Genomic DNA, 24,870 nt, shown 5'->3' on the forward strand with positions numbered 1-24,870 from the left:
GGAAAACCACATTTTGAACTAAAACTAAATAAAAACTGGCAAATCGGGTCTGAAAACTAACTGAAACTAAAGTGAATTTGTAATAGAAAAATAGCCTCACATAAAAACACAAAACTACACTGAACAAAAATATGTTTCATTAGCTGAAATAAAAGATACCAGAAATGTTTCATATGCACAAAAATCTTATTTCTCTCAAATTTGGTGCACAAATTTGTTTACATCCCACAGCCCCATGTACAATTCCTGGAAGCTGAAAATATACCAGTTCTTTCGTGGCCTGCATACTCACCAGACACCCATTGACCATGTTTGGGATGCTATGGATCGACATGTACGAAAGTGTGTTCCAGTTTCTGCCAATATCCAACAACTTTACACAGCCATTGAAGAGGAGTGGGACAACATTCCACAAGCCACAATCAACAGCATGATCAACTCTATGTGAAGGAGATGTGTCACGCTGCATGAGACAAATGGTGGTCACACTGTTTTTCTGGTCCACACCCTATTTCTTTTAATGGTATCTGTGACCATTTTCAAACAGAAATGTGCATTCCGTAGCACTAATTTCACAAAGTTTTGGGACACTGTAAAGTCCATGGAGAATAAGAGCACCTCCTCCCAGCTGCCCACTGCACTGAGGCCAGGAAACACTGTCACCACCAATAAAACTACGACAATCAATAATTTCAACAAGCATTTTTCGACAGCTGGCCATGCTTTCCCCCTGGCTACCCCCTACCAATCTGGTTTCCGAGCTGGTCACGGGTGCACCTCAGCCACGCTCAAGATCCTAAACGATATCATAACCACCACCGATAAAAGACAGTACTGTGCAGCCGTCTTCATCGACCTGACAAAGGCTTTCGATTCTGTCACCTCATTCTTATCGGCAGACTCAATAGCCTTGGTTTCTCAAATGACTGCCTGGTTCACCAACTACTTCTCAGATAGAGTTCAGTGTGTCAAATCGGAAGGCCTGTTGTCCGGACCTCTGGCAGTCTCTATGGGAGAGCCACAGGGTTCAATTCTCGGGCCGACTCTTTTCTCTGTATCTATCAATGATGTTGCTTTTGCTGCTGGTGATGCTGTGATCCACCTCTACGCAGACGACACCATTCTGTATACATCTGGCCCTCCTTTGCACACTGTTAACAAACCTCCAAACAAGCTTCAATGCCATACAACACTCCTTCCCTGGCCTCCAACTGCTTTTAAATACTAGTAAAACTAAATGCATGCTCTTCAACCGATTGTTGCCCGCACCAGCCTGCCCTACTAGCATCACTACTCTGGATGGTTCTGACTTAGAATATGTGGACAACTACAAATACCTAGGTGTCTGGTTAGACGGCTTCCTATTTTGCAACAAAGCCTCCGTCACTCATGCTGCCAAACATACCCTCGTAAAACTGACTATCCGACCGATCCTTGACTTTGGCGATGTCATTTACAAAATACTCTACTCTACTCAGCAAACTGGATGTAGTCGATCACAGTGCCATCCGTTTTGTCACCAAAGCCCCATACACTACCCACCATTGCGACCTGTATGCTCTCGTTGGCTGGCCCTCACTACATATTCATTGCCAAACCCACTGGCTCCAGGTAATTTATAAGTCTTTGCTAAGTTAAGCCCCACCTTATCTCAGATCACTGGTCACCAAAGCAACACCCCCCCCCCCCCCCCCCCCCCCCCCCCCCCATAGCACGCACTCCAGCAGGTATATTTCACTGGTCATCCCCAAAGCCAACACTTACTTTGGCCGCCTTTCCTTCCAGTTCTCTGCGGCCAATGACTGGAATTGCAAAAATCACTGAAGCTGGAGACTCATATCTCCATCACTAACTTTAAGCATCAGCTTTCAAATCAGCTTACCGATCACTGTACCTGTACACAGCCAATCTGTAAATAGCACACGCAACTACCTCATCCCCATATTGTTATTTATCCTCTTGCTCTTTTGCACCCCAGTATCTCTACTTGCACATCATCATTTTTACATCTATCACTCCAGTGTTAATGCTAAATTGTAATAATTTCGGCTCTGTAGCCTATTTATTGCCTTTACCTCCCTACTCTTCTGCATTTGCACACACTGTACATATATTTTTCTATTGTGTTATTGACTGTACATTTGTTTATGTGTAACTCTGTTTTTATCGCACTGCTTTGCTTTATCTTGGCCAGGTCGCAGTTGTAAATGAGAACTTGATGAGAACTGGCCTACCTGGTTAAAAAAAGGTGAAATAATACAAATAAAACAAATCTGTGACCAACAGATGCATATCTGTATTCCCAGTCATGTGAAATCCATAGATTAGGGATTGTTACGTTTATATTTTTGTTCAGTGTATAATAATAACCTTGTTGCGTACTGAGCCTATCTGTTTGCCTTTTTTTTTTAAATCACAAGTCAACCAAACTATGCAAAAAAGAAAAAAACAGTTCTCTCTATATTAGGCAAGACTACTGTGGTTGGCCATTTCCTGACATCTTCCATAGCAGAGCCTGACATACTTTCTTCTGTGTTTTACTTCATATTTTGACTCCAGCAACATTCAGCAACAAAAATGCTTCGACTGACTACATTGGTTTTCTGGCTTGCTGGTAAGGACCACATCTGTGTGCCATGTACATTTGTATGTTGCCTGCACTTCATAGTAAACAGCTTATGACTATGTATTTATTTTGCATATTGCCATCTTTAATCTGACCAATGATGGAGTTCAAACGGACATTTTCAGTAATGTAAGCTAAATGAAGGCATAGCAACAAAAACATGGATTACAGAGGGATTATTGATTTGACTGAACTGATTTTCAATAATGGAATGAGTCAAGTCAAAACATTTCATAATATATACATTTCATAGTATTCGCAATTCTTTGTAAGTGTTTGTTACAAAGTTACAACTCATCTGTCAGCGGTTTTCAAAATGGCGGTGATGTAAAGTACTTAAGTAAAAATACTTGAAAGTACTACTTAGGTCGTTTTTTGGGGTATCTGTACTTTACTATTTATATTTTTTACAACTTTATACTTTTACTTCACTTCATTCCTAAAGAAAATGACGTACTTTTAACTCCATACATTTTCCCTGACACCCAAAAGTTAAATTTTGAATGCTTAGCAGGATAGGAAAATGGTCTAATTCACACAATTATCAAGAGAACGTCGCTGGTTATCCCTACTGCCTCTGATCTGGCAGACTCACGAAATACATGCTTCGTTTGTAAATTTTGTCTGAGGGTTGCAGCATGCCCTTGGCTATCCGTAAATTAAAAAAAAACAAGAAAATGGTGCGGTCTGGTTTGCTCAATATAAGGAATTTGAAATTATTTATACTTTTGATGATTAAGTATATTTAAAACCAAATACTTTTAGACTTACTCAAGTAGGGTTTTACTGGGTAAATATGTACATATTTCTATTAAGGTATCTTTACTTTAACTCAAGTATGACAATTGGGTACTTTTTCCACCACTGCAAAATGGAGATGAGAAAATCATAGATTAAATTGTCAGTGTAATTTACTCCAAATGATTCAACGAACAATTAAATATTTTACTTCATGAAACAATTTGGGCTGAATAACAAGATTCATTGTACAAAAAATCCTCTGCGCTTGACACATGCTACATGGTTGGTTGTGACATTTGAGACAGGAAATTAAAAACTTTTCTGGGAACTTTTGTCTTGATAGATTCACTATATATACAAAAGTATGTGGGCAACCCTTCAAATTAGTGGCTTTGGGTATTTCAGCCACACCCGTCGCTGACAGGTGTATAAAATTGAGCACTCAACCATGCAATCTCCATAGACAAACATTGGCAGAAGAATGGCCTTACTGAAGAGCTCAGTGACTTTCAATGTGGCACTGTCATAGAATGCCACCTTTCCAACAAGTTTGCCCTACTAGAGCTGCCCTGGTCCACTGTAAGTGCTGTTATTGTGAAGTGGAAATGACTAGAAGCAACATCGGCTCAGCCACAAAGTGGTAGGCCACACAAGCTCACAGAACAGTGCTGAAGTGCACTCACTCCCGAGTTCCAAACTGCCTCTGGCAGCAACATCAGCATAAAAACTGTTCGGCGGGAGTTTCATGAAATGGGTTTCCATGGCTGAGCAGCCGCACACAAGCCTAAGATCACCATGCGCAATGCCATGCGTCGGCTACAGTGGTGTAAAGCTCGCCACCATTGGACTCTGAAGCAGTGGAAACGCGTTCTCTGGAGTGATGAATCACGCTTCACCATCTGGCAGTCCGACAGACGAATCTGGGTTTGGCGGATGCCAGGAGAACGCTATCTGCCCGAATGCATAGTGATAACTGTAAAGTTTGGTGGAGGTGGAATAATGGTCTGGGGCTGTTCTTCATGGTTTGGGCTAGGCCCCTTAGTTGCTTAGTGAAGGGAAATATTAACGCTACAGCATACAATGACATTCTAGACGATTCTGTGCTTCCAACTTTGTGGCAACAGTTTGGTGAAGGCCATGTCCTGTTTCAGCATGACAATGCCCCATGCACAAGGCAGGGCCCATACAGAAATGGTTTGTCGAGATCGGTGTGGAAGAACTTGACTAGCCTGCACAGAGCCCTGACCTCAACCCCATCTAACAACTTAGGATGAATTGGAGCGCCGACTGCGAGCCAGGCCTAATTGCCCAACCTCACTAATGCACTTGTGGCTGAATGGAAGCAAGTCCCCGCTACAATGTTCCAACATCTAGTGTAAAGCCTTCCCAGAAGAGTGGAGGCTGTTATTGCAGTAAAGGGGGGACCAACTCCATATGAATGTCCATGATTTTAGAATGAGATGTTCGACGAGCAGTTATCCACATACTCTTGGTCATGTATTGTATGTAACGTATAGGTTGGTCAGTGGAATTCTTTCATCAACATATCATATACACTACCCTCTCTGTATGTTGCCCTACACTCCAGAATTTTGGATTTGAGATCAAATGTTTCATATGTCACAAGTATTTGGACAAATTCACTAATAGTGGTCAAGCTATTACCTTACCAGCTATTTCTATGATTGAAAGGACACCCACTCTGTATTCAAAAGCATGTTGTGTCTCAACCGATGGCAGACACAATACAAAAACCTACGATAATATAAAATTGGGTCTAAGCTACAACATATGCGAATATGTATATTTTGATGTGGAATTTATGCATTTTAAATCATTTTCAATTAAAAAAAACTTTAAAGAAATAATTAAATTAGTGTGACAACCCTGTTTGTAATCTTTTAAATGATATAAATCTCAACCGTTTGTCATTTCCAGTGATGAAAACATGGATGTCTCATGGTATGGTGAGGTATGGAAAATAAGTGCATTTTGAGCACCTTTATCTCTTGAATGTTTTGGCATTCAGGTAAAAAATTCTGGTCCAAAAATGTTTTGGTATTCAAGGCACCTTCCAAACACTTCTATAAATGGACAAATATGGCACCTTGCATTCGAGCTCCCGAGTGGCGCAGTGGTCTAAAGCACTGCATCTAAGTGCTAGAAGCGTCACTACAGACCTTGGTTCGATTCTAGACTGTATCACAACTGGCCGTGATTGGGAGTCCCATAGGGCGGCGCACAATTGGCCCAGCATTGTCCGGGCTAGGGTTTGGCTGGGGTAGGCCGTCATTGTAAATAAGAATTTGCTTTTAACTGACTTGCCTAGTTAAATAACGGTTACACACATATACATACATATATATATATATATATATATGGAAGGTTTCATTCAAAACAAAAAGTGATTGAATTCAAATTGATTTACCCCTCTGTAACTTTATAAATAATCATGATTTATTCATGATTTTCCTTAATTGGGGCGGCAGGGTAGCCTAGTGGTTAGAGCGTTGGACTAGTAACCGGAAGGTTGTGAGTTCAAACCCCCGAGCTGACAAGGTACAAATCTGTCGTTCTGCCCCTGAACAGGCAGTTAACCCACTGTTCCCAGGCCGTCATTGAAAATAAGAATTTGTTCTTAACTGACTTGCCTGGTTAAATAAAGGTAAAATAAAAAATAAAATAAATAAATAATTGTGGCATTATCAGGATTAACTTAAAACTATTTAGAAACACCATATCTACTCCCAGAAATAAAATTACTCAAATCATTATTTACCATTAATTTCCTATTGGACAAGAAAAATATAAGAAACACAACCAAAACACACTGCAAATGCTTCCAATGAGCGTGTTGAGTCACAAGCTTGATGTAGTCATTGTGTGCTAGGATATTGGAACAAATACTACACTTTTAACTACTTTAATACACTATACATGAATTTTGTCTTCGGACTAGATGTCTGTGGACTAGATAGTGTTTTCATCTCTAAATGGTCAAAAAATACACGTATGAAAATACCCTCAAATTAAAGATGACATTCTTTACTGTCACTTCATATGAAACATTTAATCAAAAATATAGAGTATAGAGACACATTTATTATTTTAGCTTCACTGTCCAAATACAGTACACATGGAGTGGAGTGTAGGTATTCAGATTTTTCTAATATGAGTCTAAGTTTTGTAATATGAATCTATAATTATATTTCACAGGCATATGTGATGGTGTGCAGAGACTGACCTGTCCTTATGAGCTAAAGGACGAGGACCTCCCTAGGGTGTGGTGTAAGGAGACGTCCCCACAGTGCTGTTCAGGCTTCAGCTTCAGCAGGGAGAGCCAGTCTTTGGATGCAGGAAGGCTGAAGGTGACTCAGGGTGTTGGCTCCTTCATTGTGGATGTCCAGTGCCTGGCCCAGGGAGAGGGAATGTATTGGTGCGGTGTGCTGAGCAGCAATAAAACCATCATCAAACTGGCTGAGGAGTACTTCTACAGTGGTAAGTGTGATACTTGTCCTTGACTGTGCACAGACAGACATCGCCAGATGATGTCTTGATGTAAGTCAAAGTAACCATGAGTGAAGAAGCGAGAACCCTGAAATGTAGCCTCAGGTACCGACACTGATAGGCCTGCTAGCTTAATTGCTATCCAACCTCTTACAAGTCCATCACAAGGTCTTGGATTACATGTGCTCTGCTGTAAATGTTCCTCTCTGATTTTTCTATGTATACAGTGCCTTCGGAAAGTATTCAGACCCTTTGACTTTTTCCCTAACCAATCAACACAATACCTCATAATGACAAAGCAAAACCAGGTTTCTAAATTTTTGCAAATTTATTAAATAAAAAAAACGGAAATATCACATTTAAATAAGTATTCAGAGCCTTTACTCAGTACTTTGTTGAAGCACCTTTGGCAGCGATTACAGCCTTGAGTCTTCTTGGGTATGACGCCACAAGCTTGGTACACCTGTATTTTGAGAGTTTCTCACATTCTTATTTAAAGATCCTCTCCAGCTCTGTCAGGTTGGATGGGGAGTGTCGCTGCACAGCTATTTTCAGGTCTCTCCAGAGATGTTCAAGTCCGGGCTCAGGCTGGGCCACTCAAGGACATTCAGAGACTTGTTCCGTAGCCACTCCTGAGATGCCTTGGCTGTGTGCTTAGGGTCATTGTCCTGTTGGAAGGTGAACCGTTGCCCCAGTCTGAGGTCCTGAGTGCTCTGGAGCAGGTGTTCATCGCTCCGTTCATCTTTCCCTTGATCCTGACTAGTCTCCCAGTCCCTACCACTAAAAAACATCCCCACAGCATTATGCTGCCACCACCATGCTTCACCGTAGGGATGGTGCCAGGTTTCCTCCAGACGTGACGCTTGGCATTCAGGCCAAAGAGTTCAATCTTGGTTTCATCAGACCAGAGAATCTTGTTTCTCATGGTCTGGGAGTCCTTTGGCAAACACCAAGTGGGCTGTCATGTGCCTTTTACTGAGGAGTGGCTTCCGTCTGGCCACTTTACCATAAAGGCCCGATTTGTGGAGTGCTGCAGATATGGTTGTTCTTCTGGAAGTTTCTCCCATCTCCACAGAGGAACTCTGGAGGTCTGTCAGAGTGACCATCGGGTTCTTTGTCACCTCCCTGACCAAGGCCCTTCTCCTCCGATTGGCCGGGCGGCCAGCTTTATTTAGAGTCTGGGTGGTTCCTAACTTCTTCCATTTAAGAGTGATGGAGGCCACTGTATTTTTGGGGACCTTCAATGCTGCAGACATTGTTTAGTACCCTTCCCCAGATCTGTGGCTTGACACAATCCTGTCTCGGAGCTGTACGGATAATTCCTTCGACCTCATGGCTTGGTTTTTGCTCTGACGTGAACTGTCAACTGTGGGACCTTATATAGACAGGTGTGTGCCTTTCCAAATCATGTCCAATCAATGTAATTTACCACAGGTGGACTCCAATGAAGTTGAAAACATCTCAAGGATGATCAATGGAAACCGGATGCACCTGAGCTCAATTTCCGGTCTCATGGCAAAGGGTCTGAATACTTTCGTAAATAAGGTATTTCTGTTTTTAATAAATTAGCAAACATTTCTAAAAACCTGTTTTCACTTTGATTGATGAGGAAAATGTTTTATTTAATCAATTTTTGGAATAAGTGTGTAACGTAACAAAATGTGGAAAAAGGGTCATGTGGTCTGAATACTTTCCGAATGCACTGTAGAGAACATTTGACTTAATTCGTATCTCCTCTACTCGCGTCGGCCTCAGGTTCCTACGTTTGGGACATTCTTCGCTGGATTCTGATGCCTCTGCTCCCCATGGCGATCATCTTTTCTTACTGTTACTTAAAAAGTAAGTCCTTACAACCTCCAATCATGCAATGAGCCCAAATGCATCCATAAAGTACTGCTCTTCCATTGACAAATACTGGTCCATAACATTTTAAGTAACTAACTTCAACGCTTTCTCTCCAAACAACAGGAAAAGACCAAAACAAGGTAAAGTATGACATTAAAACATTTAATTCCTGAAACAGAATAGCAATTGCCATGTAGCTACTGTTATTCAACAGCTATAACATACACCTGGTATTTCTTAATTCAGAAGGAGAAGGGAGTATACATGAACATCACTATGATCTCAGATCTGGCACAAAATAATCCACATACTGAAGAAGAGATAACTGAGCTGGAATGATGGACATTGCCAAAGGACACACCAAATGCTAAAGGGGCTTTCAATTCTATGCTACAAAACGAGACAGCCATTACAGCTTTTTACAGTTACACAACCTGAAGTACTGTACCTCAAGAAAAGGTATTAGTCCTCCTGGTGGTTACAAGAGCTAAGTGAAAAGAAGCTAAACCAATAGTTTGTCGTAGCTTTCATGATTTTCATAATGGAAAAAAAAGGTAAATGCCATCTATGAAGAAATACGTTTGCATTTATTAGGACGAGCCAAACACAGGTTCACATCCAGTGAAAATATGGAAACATTTCATGGGATGAAAATAAATATCAATTTACCTTTCTATACATTATTTTCTTATTGTACAACATAAGCTTCATGCGCCAATTGGAAATTTGCTCTTAGCATTATTTTTTGCCTCATGAACCACCCATTGAATGACAACAATAGACAGACAATGCAGCAGTACTTTAGATTAATGCATAGTTTCATATTTTGAAAGATACATTTTACATTTTAAACCATCGAATGTAATCTAACGTGACAAGTATATAATCCATCTAAAAGTCTGTTGTCTCGTCAGTTAATAAACATACCTTGTAACATTGTCGAAATAAAAGCTTCATGTACTGTATATCATTCCTGAATACCACCTGCATTTATTTTCTTGTCTGATATGAATTCATGCTGCTTTTAATTCAATTGATGGGTGTCTGTCATCATTACAGAATAGCATGGTATCGTTGCAATGTAAACAGATTGCAATGACTGCTTTCATCTGCAGTGATGCAATTACATACTAATTTTGGTGATGCAACTAGTCAACCTGCTTTAGCACACTAACACATGGGACACACGTATACATTGGGAGCGGGCAATATAAACCTTATGTTTAAGTCAAACCAGATGACAATCAACCACATCGTACGCATTAATCAATCCCATTTGTATTTCCTCGTCAGGAAAATATGACTATGATAAATACCATAGATGAGAGTAGTACTAATGAAGCACTATAATAGTCGACAGGTTTCAGTCCAAAAATAGCTGCATTCAATGTTAGTAGGCTGCCATTGAAATATCTCCAAGAACTACAGCTATTGCAAGAAATTGTATTTCAAATGGACATCTGAAGCACAGGTAAAGTTCATGGAACCTCATGAGACAGACATGATAACAGTTATGTAAAGTTAACACACGAACAGTAGGAGCCTTGGAATGCAGCAAAAGATTGAGAAAGAATATATATATATATATATACTAGCAGTTCATTATTTAAGTTACCTTATTGTGTAAGCAGTTTATGACTTTAGCAATCATTCATTTCTAAACTGGTATGAGTCCCTTAACAACATAAATCAAGATTATTATCTAAAAGCAAATGTTCACATATATTGTGTAGTGTGCTGCCAAGATTTTGGTACTGGCTTCAGCAATAAACAAAAAAAGACAGTATATGATACATTTCAGAGTGACATAACATTACAGTTCACCAATAGAAGGCACCAGACATATCACATCTGTCTGAAGCTACTACCTGTCAGTTCTGATGCATTACAGTCTTGACTTCCCGTAAGAACACTTGACACATGGTTGATAAGGATTGCAGACATGTACGTGTGTTGTATGTCACTTCCTTTTAAGGCATCTAATTAAAACACACTGAAATGTGTACTGAGGCGGTAGAAAAGGTGACAAAGGCTACATCCCAAATAGCACCCTATTCCTTATATATATATATATATATATATATATTGTGCATAGGGAATAAGGTGCCAATTTGGGATGCAGACAAACTGAAAACTACAGTCACTGTAAAATGGTGCATTGGGGGACCTGTTCCATTGTGGGAGTGGAGGGGAGTAAATGATCAAATGGAGTGAGATAGTACATTGTCAAAAATAGAAAAAGTCAATTAAAGCAGCAAAACTTTCAACAACCATTACATCACTGAGTCGGAGAAACAAAACCAGTGGATCAAAGTAAGAGGACAATCTTCAATATGTGAAATATGACCATCAAGCATGTATATGCTCCACTATGTAATATCAACACTGTCAAGCAACCATCAACACTGTCAAGCAACCATCACTTTACAGGAATATGCTCTCAAGCAATTCTTACACCAAATAGAGGACATTCAGACAAAAACGTTAGCCCTGCCAAGCCCATTTGGAGTGGTTCACTTCAGGAGAGCATCATTTAAAAAGTTAAAATAAAATAGTAAGCAAACACACATTTTAAGTTAAACGTCTGAAAATAAAAAAAGTAAAATCTTTCCTTAGTGGCTCTACTAATTATCATACCCAGTAGTGATCATATAGTTTGTATCACACCACAGTGAGTGTCAGTCATCTCCTTCCTGTTTCTCCTCAAAGGTTGATGGTAACAAGATTGCATCTTCTACCTAGTTTCTCATCTCTTCACATTCAAAGATAATGTGTGATAGTGCTCATGGGAAGTAATATTAACGCATCATACAGCCCCAGCGGAGTCTAGATTTTTGCCTGGGAATGGGTGACCATGAACCATGGGTATGGCTTGTGGATGCTGCTTGTGCACAAATTAATCTGGTTCTAGGAACCAAACAAGTTTCAAATGACAACTTGGCTTCCGCATCTCTATAGAGTCAAGGTCCAAAAATAAGGATGACTTGGGATCTAGAGTTCTTCATAGTCTCCGCCCTCTCTATTTGCTGACCCCTCCCCTCCAGCCAAGAAATCCTCCAAGTCATCCATTTTCTTGGTCCGAGATTTCTTCTTTTTCCTCTCTTTGTCATCTTCTGTTCCGGTCTCATCTTTCTCCTTTTTCTTGTCCTTTTTATGCTTCTTCTTGCTGCTCTTCTCATCCTCCTAAGAAAAAAGGGTTTTAAAACACATGTCTACTATGCTGTATAAACACGATCGCCATATGAAAAGGCATCCGCTCCCTTACCTCTTTGCTTTTCTTCTTCTTTTTCTTCTTTTCTTTTGCAGAGTGTTTGCTTTCCTTCTCTGAAAAGCAATTCATAGAATTTGAGAAATTAATGAATACAATGTAATTTTGTTTTATAATGTGATACACTTTGGTACAGTTCTCTGTCATGTGCTAGGATACTATTCTATGGCACTTGGTTGTATTCACTAGATGCCAAACCGAAGAAAACTGATTTAAACAGAGAAGGACTATCTAAACTCTTGTCCAAAAATAAACAATTGTTTTCATTTTACGTTGCTAAACTTTGAAATACAGTATGCACTAATGAATACGTCCCTGTTTTCTATAGATTTGTGGTAGTGGACTTGCCTTCTAGGTCCTCACTGCTGTCCTTGGCTTTGGTGGCTTCCTCTGTAAAGCCCAAGCCAAACAGGTCGGTCTCATTATTACTCTGAAAGGAGGGCTTCAGGACCGGTGTGGGCTTCAGAGGCTCTGGGATCAGCGTGGCTGGAGGGATGTCATCATCTGACAGCTCCAGATCAGACAGTACTTCATCCCTGACTGGGAAAACTTCCTGTGGATGGATGCAGAGGGAAATAATGAAGTCCGAACTATTACAAATAGTAATATACATTGTAACCATGCATCCAAACCAAAAAGGCCCATCAAATAATTTATCGAAAATGTATTGGATAGTTCACAAATTCAGCACTACATATTTTACGAGGAAAGTCATTTCAATAGGTTGACTACTCAATCTAACTATGATGACTTGTAACCTACAACTCTAAATAACATCATTTTGACCTAGCCACCTTAGTTATCTTCTGGATGACTGCCTCCTCCTCAGACGCAAAGTCAAGATCATCCATCACGAAGGAGAGCATCTGCTCAGCAACAGGGGCCCCTGGGTCAGAGTCCGAGTCCACCCCAGGGGTTCCTCCCTTTTTCCCTCTGGGTAGGCCTGGCTGCTCCAGGGCTACTGCAGGTGCAGAGGTTAGGGTGAGGGTGATGGGCTCAGCCACCTGGGGGACAGTGTTCTCCAAGAGTTGGCCAGCAGGTGCCAAAGGCTCCGGAGCTTGGGGCTCCATGGCACGGGGCATTATGGACTCAGTGCACGGTCTAAAACAGAGTACAAAAACATCACTTAAAAACAGAAATGTTTTACTCTTGATGACAAGAGTCATCTAATAATGTATACAATAGAAATTAGTTTATAAACATCTATAAACAGATGACAAGAAAAACAAAGAAATAGATAAGATAAGAGCTTATATAATTCTAAATATAACAAAAGTTACTTAAATTGAAATGGTTTACTCTTGATAAGACTACAGTACATTAACGGATATGCTGGATATAAGAGGCTTACTTTATCAGCTCTGAATCACTGTCAAGGTTGAGGTGTTCATCCTGAGTGACAGCAGGTACTGGTGGTGATATTAGTGGGGGCTGTGCTTCCAACTCCTCCTCATCACTAGACATAGTGAAGTCTTTACTGGTGAGAAGGCCCGGGGTGTTGGGTAGGGGCAGCGGGGGCTCCTTGTCATCTGGGTCCAGCTCATCCATATAACCTGCCACCATGGGGTTCCCTCTGTCCTCCCCATCACTGTAATATATGATAATAATAATACATACAGTAAATATAATAACACTGTATATAGATATATACACATATACACTGTGTACACACATATACACACACATATATACATATACACGGAAGTCTGAAGTTTACATACACTTAGGTTGGAGTCATTAAAACGCATTTTTCAACCACTCCACTACATTGTGCATGACACAAGTTATTTTTCCAACAAGTGTTTGCAGACAGATTATTTCACTTATAATTAACTATATCACAATTCCAGTGGGTCAAAAGTTAAATACACTAAGTTGTGCATTTAAACAGCTTGGAAAATTCCAGAAAATTATGTCATGGCTTTAGAAGCTTCTGATAGGCTAATTGACATAATTTGAGTCAATTGGAGGTATACCTGAGGATGTATTTCAAGGCCTACCTTCAAACTCAGTGCCTCTTTGCTTTACTTCATGGGAAAATCAAAGGAAATCAGCCAAGACCTCAGAAAAACAATTGTAGACCTCCACAAGTCTGGTTCATCCTTGGGAGCAATTTCTAAACACCTGAAGGTACCACATTCATCTGTACAAACAAGAACAGCAAAGGACCTTGTGAAGATGCTGGAGGAAACAGGTACAAAAGTATCTATATCCACAGTAAAACAGTAAAACATGTCCTTTCAGGACAAAACCTGAAAGCCGGCTCAGCAAGGAAGAAGCCACTTCTCCAAAACCGCAATAAAAAGAGCCAGACTATGGTTTGCAACTGCACATGGGGACAAATACCATAATTTTTGGAGAAATGGCCTCTGGTCTGCTGAAACAAAAATATAACTATTTGGCCATAATGAACATCGATATGTTTGGAGGAAAAAGGGGGAGGCTTGCAAGCCGAAGAACAACATCCCAACCGTGAAGCACGGAGGTGGCAGCATTATGTTGTGGGGGTGCTTTGTTGCAGGAGGGACTGGTGTACTTAACAAAATAGATGGCATCATGAGGATGGAAAATTATGTGGATATATTGAAGCAACATCTCAAGACATCAGTCAGGAAGTTAGGAAGCTTGGTCGCAAATGGGTTTTCCAAATGGACAATGACCCCAAGCATACTTCCAAAGTTGTGGCAAAATGGCTTAATGACAACAAAGTCAAGGTATTGGAGTGGCCATCACAAAGCCCTGACCTCAATCCCATAGAAAAGCTGTGGGCAGAACTGAAAAAGCACGTGCGAGCAAGGAGGCCTACAAACCTGACGTAATTACACCAGCTCTGTCAGGAGGAATGGGCCAAAATTCACCCAACTTATTGTGGGAAGCTTGTGGAAGGCTACCCGAAACGTTTGACCCAAGTTAAACCATTTACAGGCAATGCTACCAAATACTAATTGAGTGTTTGTAAACTTCTGACCCACTGGGAATGTGATGAAAGAAATACAAGCTGAAATAAATAATTCTCTCTACTAGTATTCTGACATATCACATTCTTAAAATAAAGTGGTGATCCTAACTGACCTAAGGCAGGGAATTTTTACTTGGATTAAATGTCAGGAATTGTGAAAAACTGAGTTTAAATGTATTTGGCTAATGTGTATGTAAACTTCCGACTTCAATTGTGTGCATAACAGGTAGTCAGCCTGCCACGCAGTCTCCTTGTGGAGTCAAAACTTGACATCGACCCTAATTAATCGGCCATTCCGATTAAATCGGTCGACCTCATATATATATATTAGAGTTTGAACGATTAATCGGAATGGCCGATTAATTAGGGTCGATGTCAAGTTTTAATAACAATCGGGAATCGGCATTTTTGTACACCGATTATGGCCGATTACATTGCACTCCACGAGGAGACTGCGTGGCAGGCTGACTACCTGTTATGCGAGTGCCGCAAGGAGCCAAGGTAAGGTGCTAGCTAGCATTAAACTTATCTTATAAAAAAAAATATTCTTAACATAATCACTAGTTAACTACACATGGTTGATGATATTACTAGTTTGTCTAGCTTGTCCTATGTTGCATATAATCGATGCAGTGCCTGTTAATTTGTCATTGAATCACAGCCTACTTCGCCAAATGGGTGATTTAACAAGTGCATTCACAAAAAAGCACTGTCATTGCACCAATGTGTACCTAACGATAAACATCAATGCCTTTCTTAAAATCAATACACAAGTATATATTTTTAAACCTGCATATTTAGTTAATATTGCCTGCTAACATTAATTTCTTTTAAGTTGGGAAATTGTGTCACTTTTCTTGCAAGCAGTATATCTATATATCGAGTCAGGGTATATGCAGCATATTCCAGCTTCCTAAGTGGACAGTTTGATTTCACAGACGTGTGATTGACTTGGAGTTACATTGTGTTGTTTAAGTGTTCCCTTTATTTTTTTGAGCAGTGTATATATATATATATATATATATATTATATATATATATATATATTAATATACACAGTGGCTTGCGAAAGTATTCACCCCCTTGGCATTTTTCCAATTTTGTTGCATTACAACCTGGAATTAAAATTATTTTTTTGTAGGTTTGTATCATTTGATTTACACAACATGCCTACCACTTTGAAGATGCTAAGTATTTTTTATTGTGAAACAAACAAGAAGACAAAAAAAAACTTGAGCGTGCATAACTATTCACCCTCCCAATATCAATATTTTGTTACAGACACCTTTTGCAGCAATTACAGCTGCAAGTCTCTTGGGGTATGTCTCTATAAGCTTGGCACATCTAGCCACTGGGATTTTTGCCCATTCTTCAAGGCAAAACTTCTCCAGCTCCTTCAAGTTGGATGGGTTCTGCTGGTGTACATTAATCTTTAAATCATACCACAGATTCTCAATTAGATTGAGGTCTGGGCTTTGACTAGGCCATTCCAAGACATTTAAATGTTTCTCCTTAAACCACTCACGTGTTGCTTTAGCAGTATGCTTAAGGCTATTGTCCTGCTGGAAGGTGAACCTCCGTTCCAGTCTCAAATCTCTGGAAGACTGAAACAGGTTTCCCTCAAGAATTTCCCTGTATTTAGCACTATCCATCATTCCTTCAATTCTGACCAGTTTCCCAGTCACTGCCGATGAAAAACATCCCCACAGCATGATGCTGCCACCACCATGCTTCACTGTGGTGATGGTGTTCTCGGGGTGATGAGAGGTGTTGGGTTTGCGCCAGACATAGCGTTTTCCTTGATGGCCAAAAAGCTAAATTTTAGTCTCATCTGACCAGAGTACCTTCTTCCATATGTTTGGGGAGTCTCCCACATGCCTTTTGGCAAACACCAAAAGTGTTTGCTTATTTTTTTCATTAAGCAATGGCTTTTTTTCTGGCCACTCTTCCGTAAAGCCCAGCTCTGTGAAGTGTACGGCTTCAACTGGTCCAATGGACAGATACTCCAATCTCCGCTGTGGAGCTTTGTCGCTCATTCAGGGTTATCTTTGGTCTCTTTGTTGCCTCTCTGATTAATGCCCTCCTTGCCTGGTCCATACGTTTTGGTGGGCGGCCCTCTCTTGGCAGGTTTGTTGTTGTGCCATATTCTTTCCATTTTTTAGTAATGGATTTAATGGTAGGATGTTCAAAGTTTCTCTTATTTTTTTTATAACCCAACCCTGATCTGTACTTCGACACAACTTTGTCCCTGACCTGTTTGGAGAGCTCCTTGGTCTTCATGGTGCTGCTTGCTTGGTGGTGTTGCAGACTCTGTATACTGTTCTGAAAGGCCCCATACTGCGATCATGTGACAGATCATGTGACACTGAGATTGCACACAGGTGGACTTTATTTCACAGATTTTGTGACTTCTGGTAATTGGTTGCACCAGATCTTATTTAGGGGCTTCATAGCAAAGGGGGTGAATACATATGCACGCACCACAATTCTTTGAAATAAGTAATTTTCTTAATTTCACTTCACCAGTTTGGATTATTTTGTATATGTTCATTACATGAAATACAAATAAAAATCCATTTAAATTACAGGTTGTAATGCAACAAAATAGGAAAAACACCTAGGGGGATGAACAGTTTTGCAAGGCACTGTATATGGTACTTTAATACAAGATGACACAAAAGAAGAAATTTCAGTAGAAACGTCAGATTCAATTCTACGAAAATTAGAGAATGCTGGAATGCTCTTTGGTTCTACCCCCTAGAACGTATAAAATAACAACTATCTATTAAATGAAACATTGTTTGCAATTCTTAAATCCTCTCTTTCCACAATTTATTCAATGGAAGCATTGAATAAATAGAGCCATCTGAAAACTCTCACCACAGATGGCCTGCTCCAGATGGTACTGTGTGCTGTAAACATAGAGCATGTTTTCCAGCAGGGAAGGAAATAAACCGTGGCAACACAGACCACGTTCTAAATGTCACCCTATTATATAGAGCACAAATCATTTTTTACCAGAGTCCTAAGTGAATAGGGTACCATTTGAGACGCTTCCAGGGATAAGAACCCCTACTCTACCACTACTTACCTGTCACTGTCCAGTGCAGGTTGGGGAACCTTAACTTTAGAGGGCAGGCTGTCCTCCAGGAAGCTTTTATCCAGACCCTCGTCTGGCACAAAGTCATCCACACTCTGAACATTAGCAGGACACACGGGGGCAGGCTCCGGCTCTGAATACAGACAGCAGTGATCAGAAGAGCCTTTGATGTGTTCCAAATGAAAACCTATTTTCTCAGTGCACTACTGTGTGTTTTGACCCTGTTCAAAAGTATTGCACTATATAGGGAATAGGGTGCCAATTGGGACTCCTCATTTGTTATTATTCAACAGCATAGACTTACTTACACTGACATTGTACAGTATCAGGCCTTACTCATCTCATGAAGATGGTTTACATGAAAACAACACAGCATCATGTAAGTGTGACTGTCTGGATGTAGAGAGCAAATAGGCAAACTAAACCCTTCCTTCTTAACTCTATTGAGTTAAAATATCAATTATTTACTTCCCTCAATATAAAGTGTTGTTCCAATGGCAGGCAGGGCAGTAATCCTTACAAGCACTTCTCAGAAATCCAATCATTCATGAAGATATCCCGTGACTAATACACATGTGTATAACATGTGTATAACATGTATAGTCTAGTCCTTATCCGGGCATTTAGGATAAAATATGGGACAAAACAAACAGACAACAAACGATTAAAATCAGTGGGTGGCCGTCCTGACTGGAACATCGCCTCTGACCGGAACATTGGTCATAATTTTTTGTTCATTTCCCGACGATTCTACATGTTGAACTTACACACATACAGGTACAGGTGATCGCCAGCACTCTGCGGCCACCTGCTGCTTTTAGCCGTTCGTCTTTGCAGTGTTTATTTGCTAAAACGGAGTAGCGGAACACTGAAGCACCAACCAGACTCACCTGGCATGGTGGCAGTCACCTCTGGGGCCGGGGCGGAGCCAAAGAGGCGTGAGATCAAGCCACGTTTCTGAGGAGGCGGGGCCTGGGCAGGGCCTGATGCTGGGGGAAGCGGTGATGGTCCAGGATGCTCAGGACACTGAGCCTGCCTCAGAGTGGGGGATTGAAGCTCAGCTGTGGGGGAAACCATCCCAGCTGCCAGGACAGGAGGCGGAGGAGAGGGCGAGGGCGAGGGGGCCTGGAGGCCGGGGACCTGGGCAGGGATGGTTGGCTGATGAGGGGTGCCAGGGCTAGAGCTGCCAGTGGAGGCCCCGCTTGGAGGAACGGTAGGGGACTGGGAGCCCGAGGAGGGGCTCCGGCCGTTGGCTGGACCAGGAGAACCATAGCCTTTACTGCGGGTCTCTATGTTCTCCAAGAAACTGCAAAACAATGGGTGCTGTGCTGTTAGTACTGGCAAAACGGTGCTGAAGGAAGAATGCAAGAAACATCTAAAAACGTGGCTACAAGTGTTAAGGATCAAAACAAACTTATACACAGAGGGAAAATATCGCTGAACATGCCAAACAAACTGATACACAGAGGGAAAATATCGCTGAACATGCCAAACAAACTGATACACAGAGGGAAAATATCGCTGAACATGCCAAACAAACTGATACAGAGGGAAAATATCGCTGAACATGCCAAACAAACTGATACACAGAGGGAAAATATCGCTGAACATGCCAAACAAACTGATACACAGAGGGAAAATATCGCTGAACATGCCAAACAAACTGATACAGAGGGAAAATATCACTGAACATGCCAAACAAACTGATACACAGAGGGAAAATATCACATTACATTTCATAGTTTTGATCCTCAGTCTCCTGCTGCACGGTGAGCTCCTCCAGAGTGGCGTCCATGTCTAACTGGTTGGTCTCGAGCTGCCGTAACAGAGTCTCCCTCTGTAGAGACCAACAGGGGGTGGCTGGGAATGACTGACCATGAACCAGAGCACTAACACTCCTTTCAAAAGAAAAAAGAAACCCTTTCACAGGGTGTGCCCGTGGTATTTCTGATCAGACTTTCCCGACCTTCACGAAATTCATTCGGGAGGCAGGTAGCCTAGTGGTTAGAGCGTCGAGCTGACAAGGTAAAAATCTGTCGTTCTGCCCCTGAACAAGGCAGTTAACCCACCGTTCCTAGGCCGTCAGTGAAAATAAGAAGTTGTTCTTAACTGACTTGCCTAGTTAAATAAAGGTTCAATCAAAAAATTATATTTAAAAATAAAGACGGTTATGACAGTAGCAAAGCTATACATTTCACAATACAATGTAGTCTAAACTAGAACTAACCTGAAGTTGCAGGAAAGGAATGTTGAAAAATCTGTGTAAATATTTCAAACCAAATCCATTCTTCATAGAGGCTTCAGCGTAGTGAATATAGGAGGAACCCATGGGTCTGCAAGAACCATAGAAACCATCAGTCAAGTATATGGACACATTAACCATTGCAAAATTCTGGTAGCTTTACCCCAATTCCGAAGTGTGCTTATTCCCTGCTGATTCCAGGAATAATCCAACAGGGATTTTTTTCAGGACTCAGGACATTTTGGTAATGTTATCACAACTTTTTAACCCTAATAAGACTAAAACAGAGAGAGTTAAATTCACTACCTATTCAGATTAGCGATAACCTGGCGGATGTCATCAGGTAGAATGACACGGTGGTCACCCATGTCCCTGTGGTTGCCTAGGACACACACTGGAACATGAGTGGGTACTTTGGGCAGCTCTCTCAGGATGTAGTTGAATGTCCTGCAATGACATAAAAAAAAGAATTCAACAATTTATAGCTACTATTGTTTATCCATAAGTGAGGAATTAAAAATATGGGTGTCTCCCCATACCTGGCCCAGTATAATTGTAACTTTTTTCACATTGTTCTGCTTTTGAAGCTAAGCAGTTAGAAGCCAGCCAACCACTGTGGGCTAAGTGGTTAATAGCCACACACAGGTTTACAGAAATATAATCCCACCCATGCACATTGTTTAATCAAAGCTCATTGATTTATTAATTGAACCATGGCTATGTTCCAAATGTCACCTTTTTGCCTATGTAGCGCACCACTTTTGACCAGAACCTTATGGGCCCTGGTCATAAGTAGTTCACTTTGTCGGGATTAAGGTGCCATTTGGGATGTACTCCATGTTTATATGGACAATACTTTTGCTGTTGTTGCTATAAAGTATATTGTCTTTCAACATAAAAACAAAGAATAACAGTACAAACAAAACATCAAAATTGGGGAAGGGGGGGTCTCCAAAACTGTTCTTGAATGTCCGCCATTTTCAAAATGATATGTAGTGGAAACCTTTCAGAACAGAGCAGTATATACTACGAAACAAGCTAGATCTACTTGGGGGTTTTCTAAAGCTAACCAGCTTCAGTTAGCTTCCCATTCCAGCTCAGGCTTCGTCCTACTACGATATTGCTCGTCTGCCTGCGGTTAACTGTAGCAGGCTTGTAACAGCGTGTGCATGTCGCACGTGCCTAGTCGAACACCGAACTCTTCACTGAGACCATGCTGAAACGTCAATCCAAAACCAGTCAGTGCCAGATTTTTAATTTGTGCCGAAATCAAAATGAAAGAAAAATATTCTTGCAAATTCAGCAGGCTATGATGTGGAATACACTTTAAACAGTACCGTCTTTGATGTGCTTATCAATGCACGAGCACCTTTCCCCCACTTCTATCACTCCTTCTGTGGAACAGCTTGCTGTGTTGTGGCCATAGACATAAATCCATTGAAGGGCTTTGGATCTTCCATAGACAAATATTCCATTGAAGGGTTTCGGAACCTTTAAACCTGGCAATTTTACTGTCAAAAGCATGGGTACGCTATCGCCGCTAGTCTCGATTTGAATCAGAACCGTCATTTTCTATGGGTTTATATGTCTATGGTTGGTTGCGGCTGTCATTTGCCTTTCGCAAATGTCTAAATACAATCGCGCAAAAAATGCAAAGTTTGGAAAGCAAATGCTATCATTACTAAAAGTGTCATGTGATGGGTATTTTAACATTGCTTTTTTTTTACACACAAAAAAACATTTTATTAATAAAACCTTTTAAATCAGTTGTCTTCCTTAAATGAGGGGTATGATAACACAATCTTTGAGAGAGCTATCTGAGCAGCTAACCGATCGCTGCAGCTGTACACAGCCCATCTGTAAATAGCCCATCCAATCTACATACCTCATCCCCATATTGTTTTTTTTGCACACCAGTATTTCTACTTGCACATTATCATCATTCGCTACTATGGCTTATTTATTGCCTTACCTCCTCACGCCATTTGCACACACTGTATATATTAGAGGTCGACCAATTAATCGGAATGGCCGATTAATTAGGGCCGATTTCAAGTTTTCATAACAATCGGAAATTGGTATTTTTGGGTGCCGATTTGCCGATTATTTTTTATATATATATATATTTTAATACCTTTATTTAACTAGGCATGTCAGTTAAGAACACATTCTTATTTTCAATGATGGCCTAGGAACGGTGGGTTAACTGCCTCGTTCAGGGGCAGAACGACAGATTTTCACCTTGTCAGCTCAACCTTACAGTTAACTAGTCCAACGCAATAACGACCTGCCTCTCTCTCATTGCACTCCACAAGGAGACTGACTGCCTCTTACGCAAATGCAAGTTGTAAGTTGCTAGCTAGCATTAAACTTATCTTATAAAAACAATCAATCATAATCACTAGTTAACTACACATGGTTGATGATATTACTAGATATTATCTAGAGTGTCCTGCGTTGCATATAATCTGACTGAGCATACAAGCATCTAAGTATCTGATTGAGCGGTGGTAGGCAGAAGCAGGCGCGTAAATATTCATTCAAACAGCACTTTCGTGCGTTTTGCCAGGAGCTCTTCGTTGTGCGTCAAGCATTGCGCTGTTTATGACTTCAAGCCTATCAACTCCCGAGATGAGGCTGGTGTAACCGAAGTGGCTAGCTAGTTAGCGCGCGCTAATAGAGTTTCAAACGTCACTCGCTCTGAGCCTTCTAGTAGTTGTTCCCCTTGCTCTGCATGGGTAACGCTGCTTTGATGGTGGCTGTTGTCGTTGTGTTGCTGGTTCGAGCCCAGGGAGGAGCGAGGAGAGGGACGGAAGCTATACTGTTACACTGGCAATACTAAAGTGCCTATAAGAACATCCAATAGTCAAAGGTTAATGAAATACAAATGGTATAGAGGGAAATAGTCCTATAATTCCTATAATAACTACAACCTAAAACTTCTTACCTGGGAATATTGAAGACTCATGTTAAAAGGAACCACCAGCTTTCATATGTTCTCATGTTCTGAGCAAGGAACTGATTGCACTTTTACTTTCTTCTCCAACACTTTGTTTTTGTATTATTTAAACCAAATTGAACATGTTTCATTATTTATTTGAGGCTAAATTGATTTTATTGATGTATTATATTAAGTTAAAATAAGTGATCATTCAGTATTGTTGTAACTGTCATAAAATAAAAATAAATAAATAAATAGTTTGATTAATCAGTATCTGCTTTTTTGGTCCTCCAATTGGTATCGGTATTGAAAAATCATAATCGGTCGACCTCTAGTATATATACTTTTTTTCTATTGTGTTATTGACTGTATGTTTCTTTATTCCATGTGTTACTCCGTGTTTTTGTTTGTGTCGCACTGCTTTGCTTTATCTTGGCCAGGTCACAGTTGTAAATGAGAACTTGTTCTCAACTGGCATACCTGGTTAAATAAAGGTGAAATTAAAAAGATTTAAAAAAGAGGGAGGGTATGTGATTTCACTGGTCCTTAACTCATGGCTCAGACACTTCATTCAAGATAAATTGAGTTAGCCTGCCCCAGAAGAATTCTTTGCCATAGAAATGTACCTGGCTAAAAGGTGAGCCACTTTCGTAAAACCGGTTATCCCGAGTTGAAAGTTACCTCGGTAACTACTCAGACCCGATACCCCTCAGCGATAAGTATAGTTATAGTTAAATATGCTTTGGGTGAATAAATATTTACTTTGGAGATGACTGCAACTATTTGAATACAGATCCCCAAAAATTATTACTTTTTAAAACTATTTGAATACAGATCTGAGAAAACAGCTACTTAAAACAAATACTTGAATACAGATCTCAGGAAGTGAATACTTTTCTGAAACTATTAGATTGGCTGCCTTAACTAATGACAGGGCTGAATCTGGAACTGCAGGTTGAAGATAGATTGCAATAGTATAGGAGGTTGTGTGTGCTTGTCATTCTGACAGTCATATTTGATCTACACAATACATTTCTATCTGAACATTTTGTAAATGTTTCTGAATGTTCATTGTCCCAGATATACAAATCAAGTCAAATCAATTAACCAATTATATTTTGTAAAGATAAGTATAAATACGTTGTGACCCTCAACTACTGTATGGGGCTCTATTTTAACAAACCTAATGACAGTGGTTTAAAATACTTTTAAAGTAAAAATACTTTAAAATACTACTTTAGTTATTTTGGGTATTTGTACTTTTCTAGTTATATTTTTTTACAACTTTAACTTCACTACATTCTTAAAGAAAATAATGTACTTTTTACAACATACATTTTCTCTGACACCCAAAAGTACTCGTTACATGTTGAATGCTTAGCAGGACAGGACAATGGTCCAATTCACACACATAGAAAGAATATCCATGGTCATCCCTTCTGCCTCTAATCTGTCCGACTCACTAAACATACATGCTTCGTTTGTAAATTATGTCTGAGTGTTGGAGTGTGCCTCTGTAAAGGCGAAAAAAATAAGAAAATGGTGCTGTCTGGTTTGCTTAATATAAAATAATTTGACATGATTTATACTTTTACATTTGATACTTAAGTATATTTTAGCAATTACATTTACTTTTGATACT

The 24,870-nt window shown here is 40.3% G+C and overlaps 2 protein-coding genes across 5 annotated transcripts in view; one reads left to right on the plus strand and one right to left on the minus strand.

Moving 5' to 3' along the window:
* The first annotated feature begins 2,482 nt into the window (after positions 1-2,482).
* si:ch211-102c2.4 (uncharacterized protein LOC568178 homolog) lies at positions 2,483-11,433 on the plus strand. The gene is made up of 5 exons (XM_036980069.1): positions 2,483-2,614; positions 6,584-6,865; positions 8,630-8,713; positions 8,843-8,859; positions 8,966-11,433. Exons 1-5 carry the CDS (start codon positions 2,578-2,580, stop codon positions 9,056-9,058), a joined length of 513 nt encoding a protein of 170 aa, XP_036835964.1. The 5' UTR covers positions 2,483-2,577; the 3' UTR covers positions 9,059-11,433.
* rabl6b (RAB, member RAS oncogene family-like 6b) overlaps positions 8,863-24,870 on the minus strand; it is a 29,200-nt gene continuing 13,192 nt past the window's right edge. For all 4 annotated transcript variants that reach the window (XM_036980068.1, XM_036980067.1, XM_021606407.2 and 1 more), the window contains 10 exons: positions 20,594-20,734; positions 20,273-20,378; positions 19,779-19,882; positions 18,936-19,351; positions 18,037-18,178; positions 13,339-13,575; positions 12,782-13,088; positions 12,336-12,540; positions 11,985-12,043; positions 8,863-11,902 (listed from right to left, as the gene is read on the minus strand). In XM_036980068.1, the coding sequence (XP_036835963.1) occupies positions 11,711-11,902; positions 11,985-12,043; positions 12,336-12,540; positions 12,782-13,088; positions 13,339-13,575; positions 18,037-18,178; positions 18,936-19,351; positions 19,779-19,882; positions 20,273-20,378; positions 20,594-20,734 (1,909 nt within the window). In that variant the 3' untranslated portion in view covers positions 8,863-11,710. The remainder of the gene's footprint in view (positions 11,903-11,984; positions 12,044-12,335; positions 12,541-12,781; positions 13,089-13,338; positions 13,576-18,036; positions 18,179-18,935; positions 19,352-19,778; positions 19,883-20,272; positions 20,379-20,593; positions 20,735-24,870) is intronic.

Source organism: Oncorhynchus mykiss, chromosome 6, assembly GCF_013265735.2.
Source record: "Oncorhynchus mykiss isolate Arlee chromosome 6, USDA_OmykA_1.1, whole genome shotgun sequence".
NCBI lineage: Eukaryota > Metazoa > Chordata > Actinopteri > Salmoniformes > Salmonidae > Oncorhynchus > Oncorhynchus mykiss.

Bases quoted from the DNA above. Each gene is read 5' to 3' on its own strand.
- si:ch211-102c2.4 (XM_036980069.1), top strand. From the start codon at position 2,578: ATGCTTCGACTGACTACATTGGTTTTCTGGCTTGCTG. The intron at 2,615-6,583 runs GTAAGGACCACA...TATATTTCACAG, and splicing joins ATTGGTTTTCTGGCTTGCTG to GCATATGTGATGGTGTGCAG. The intron at 6,866-8,629 runs GTAAGTGTGATA...CGTCGGCCTCAG, and splicing joins TGAGGAGTACTTCTACAGTG to GTTCCTACGTTTGGGACATT.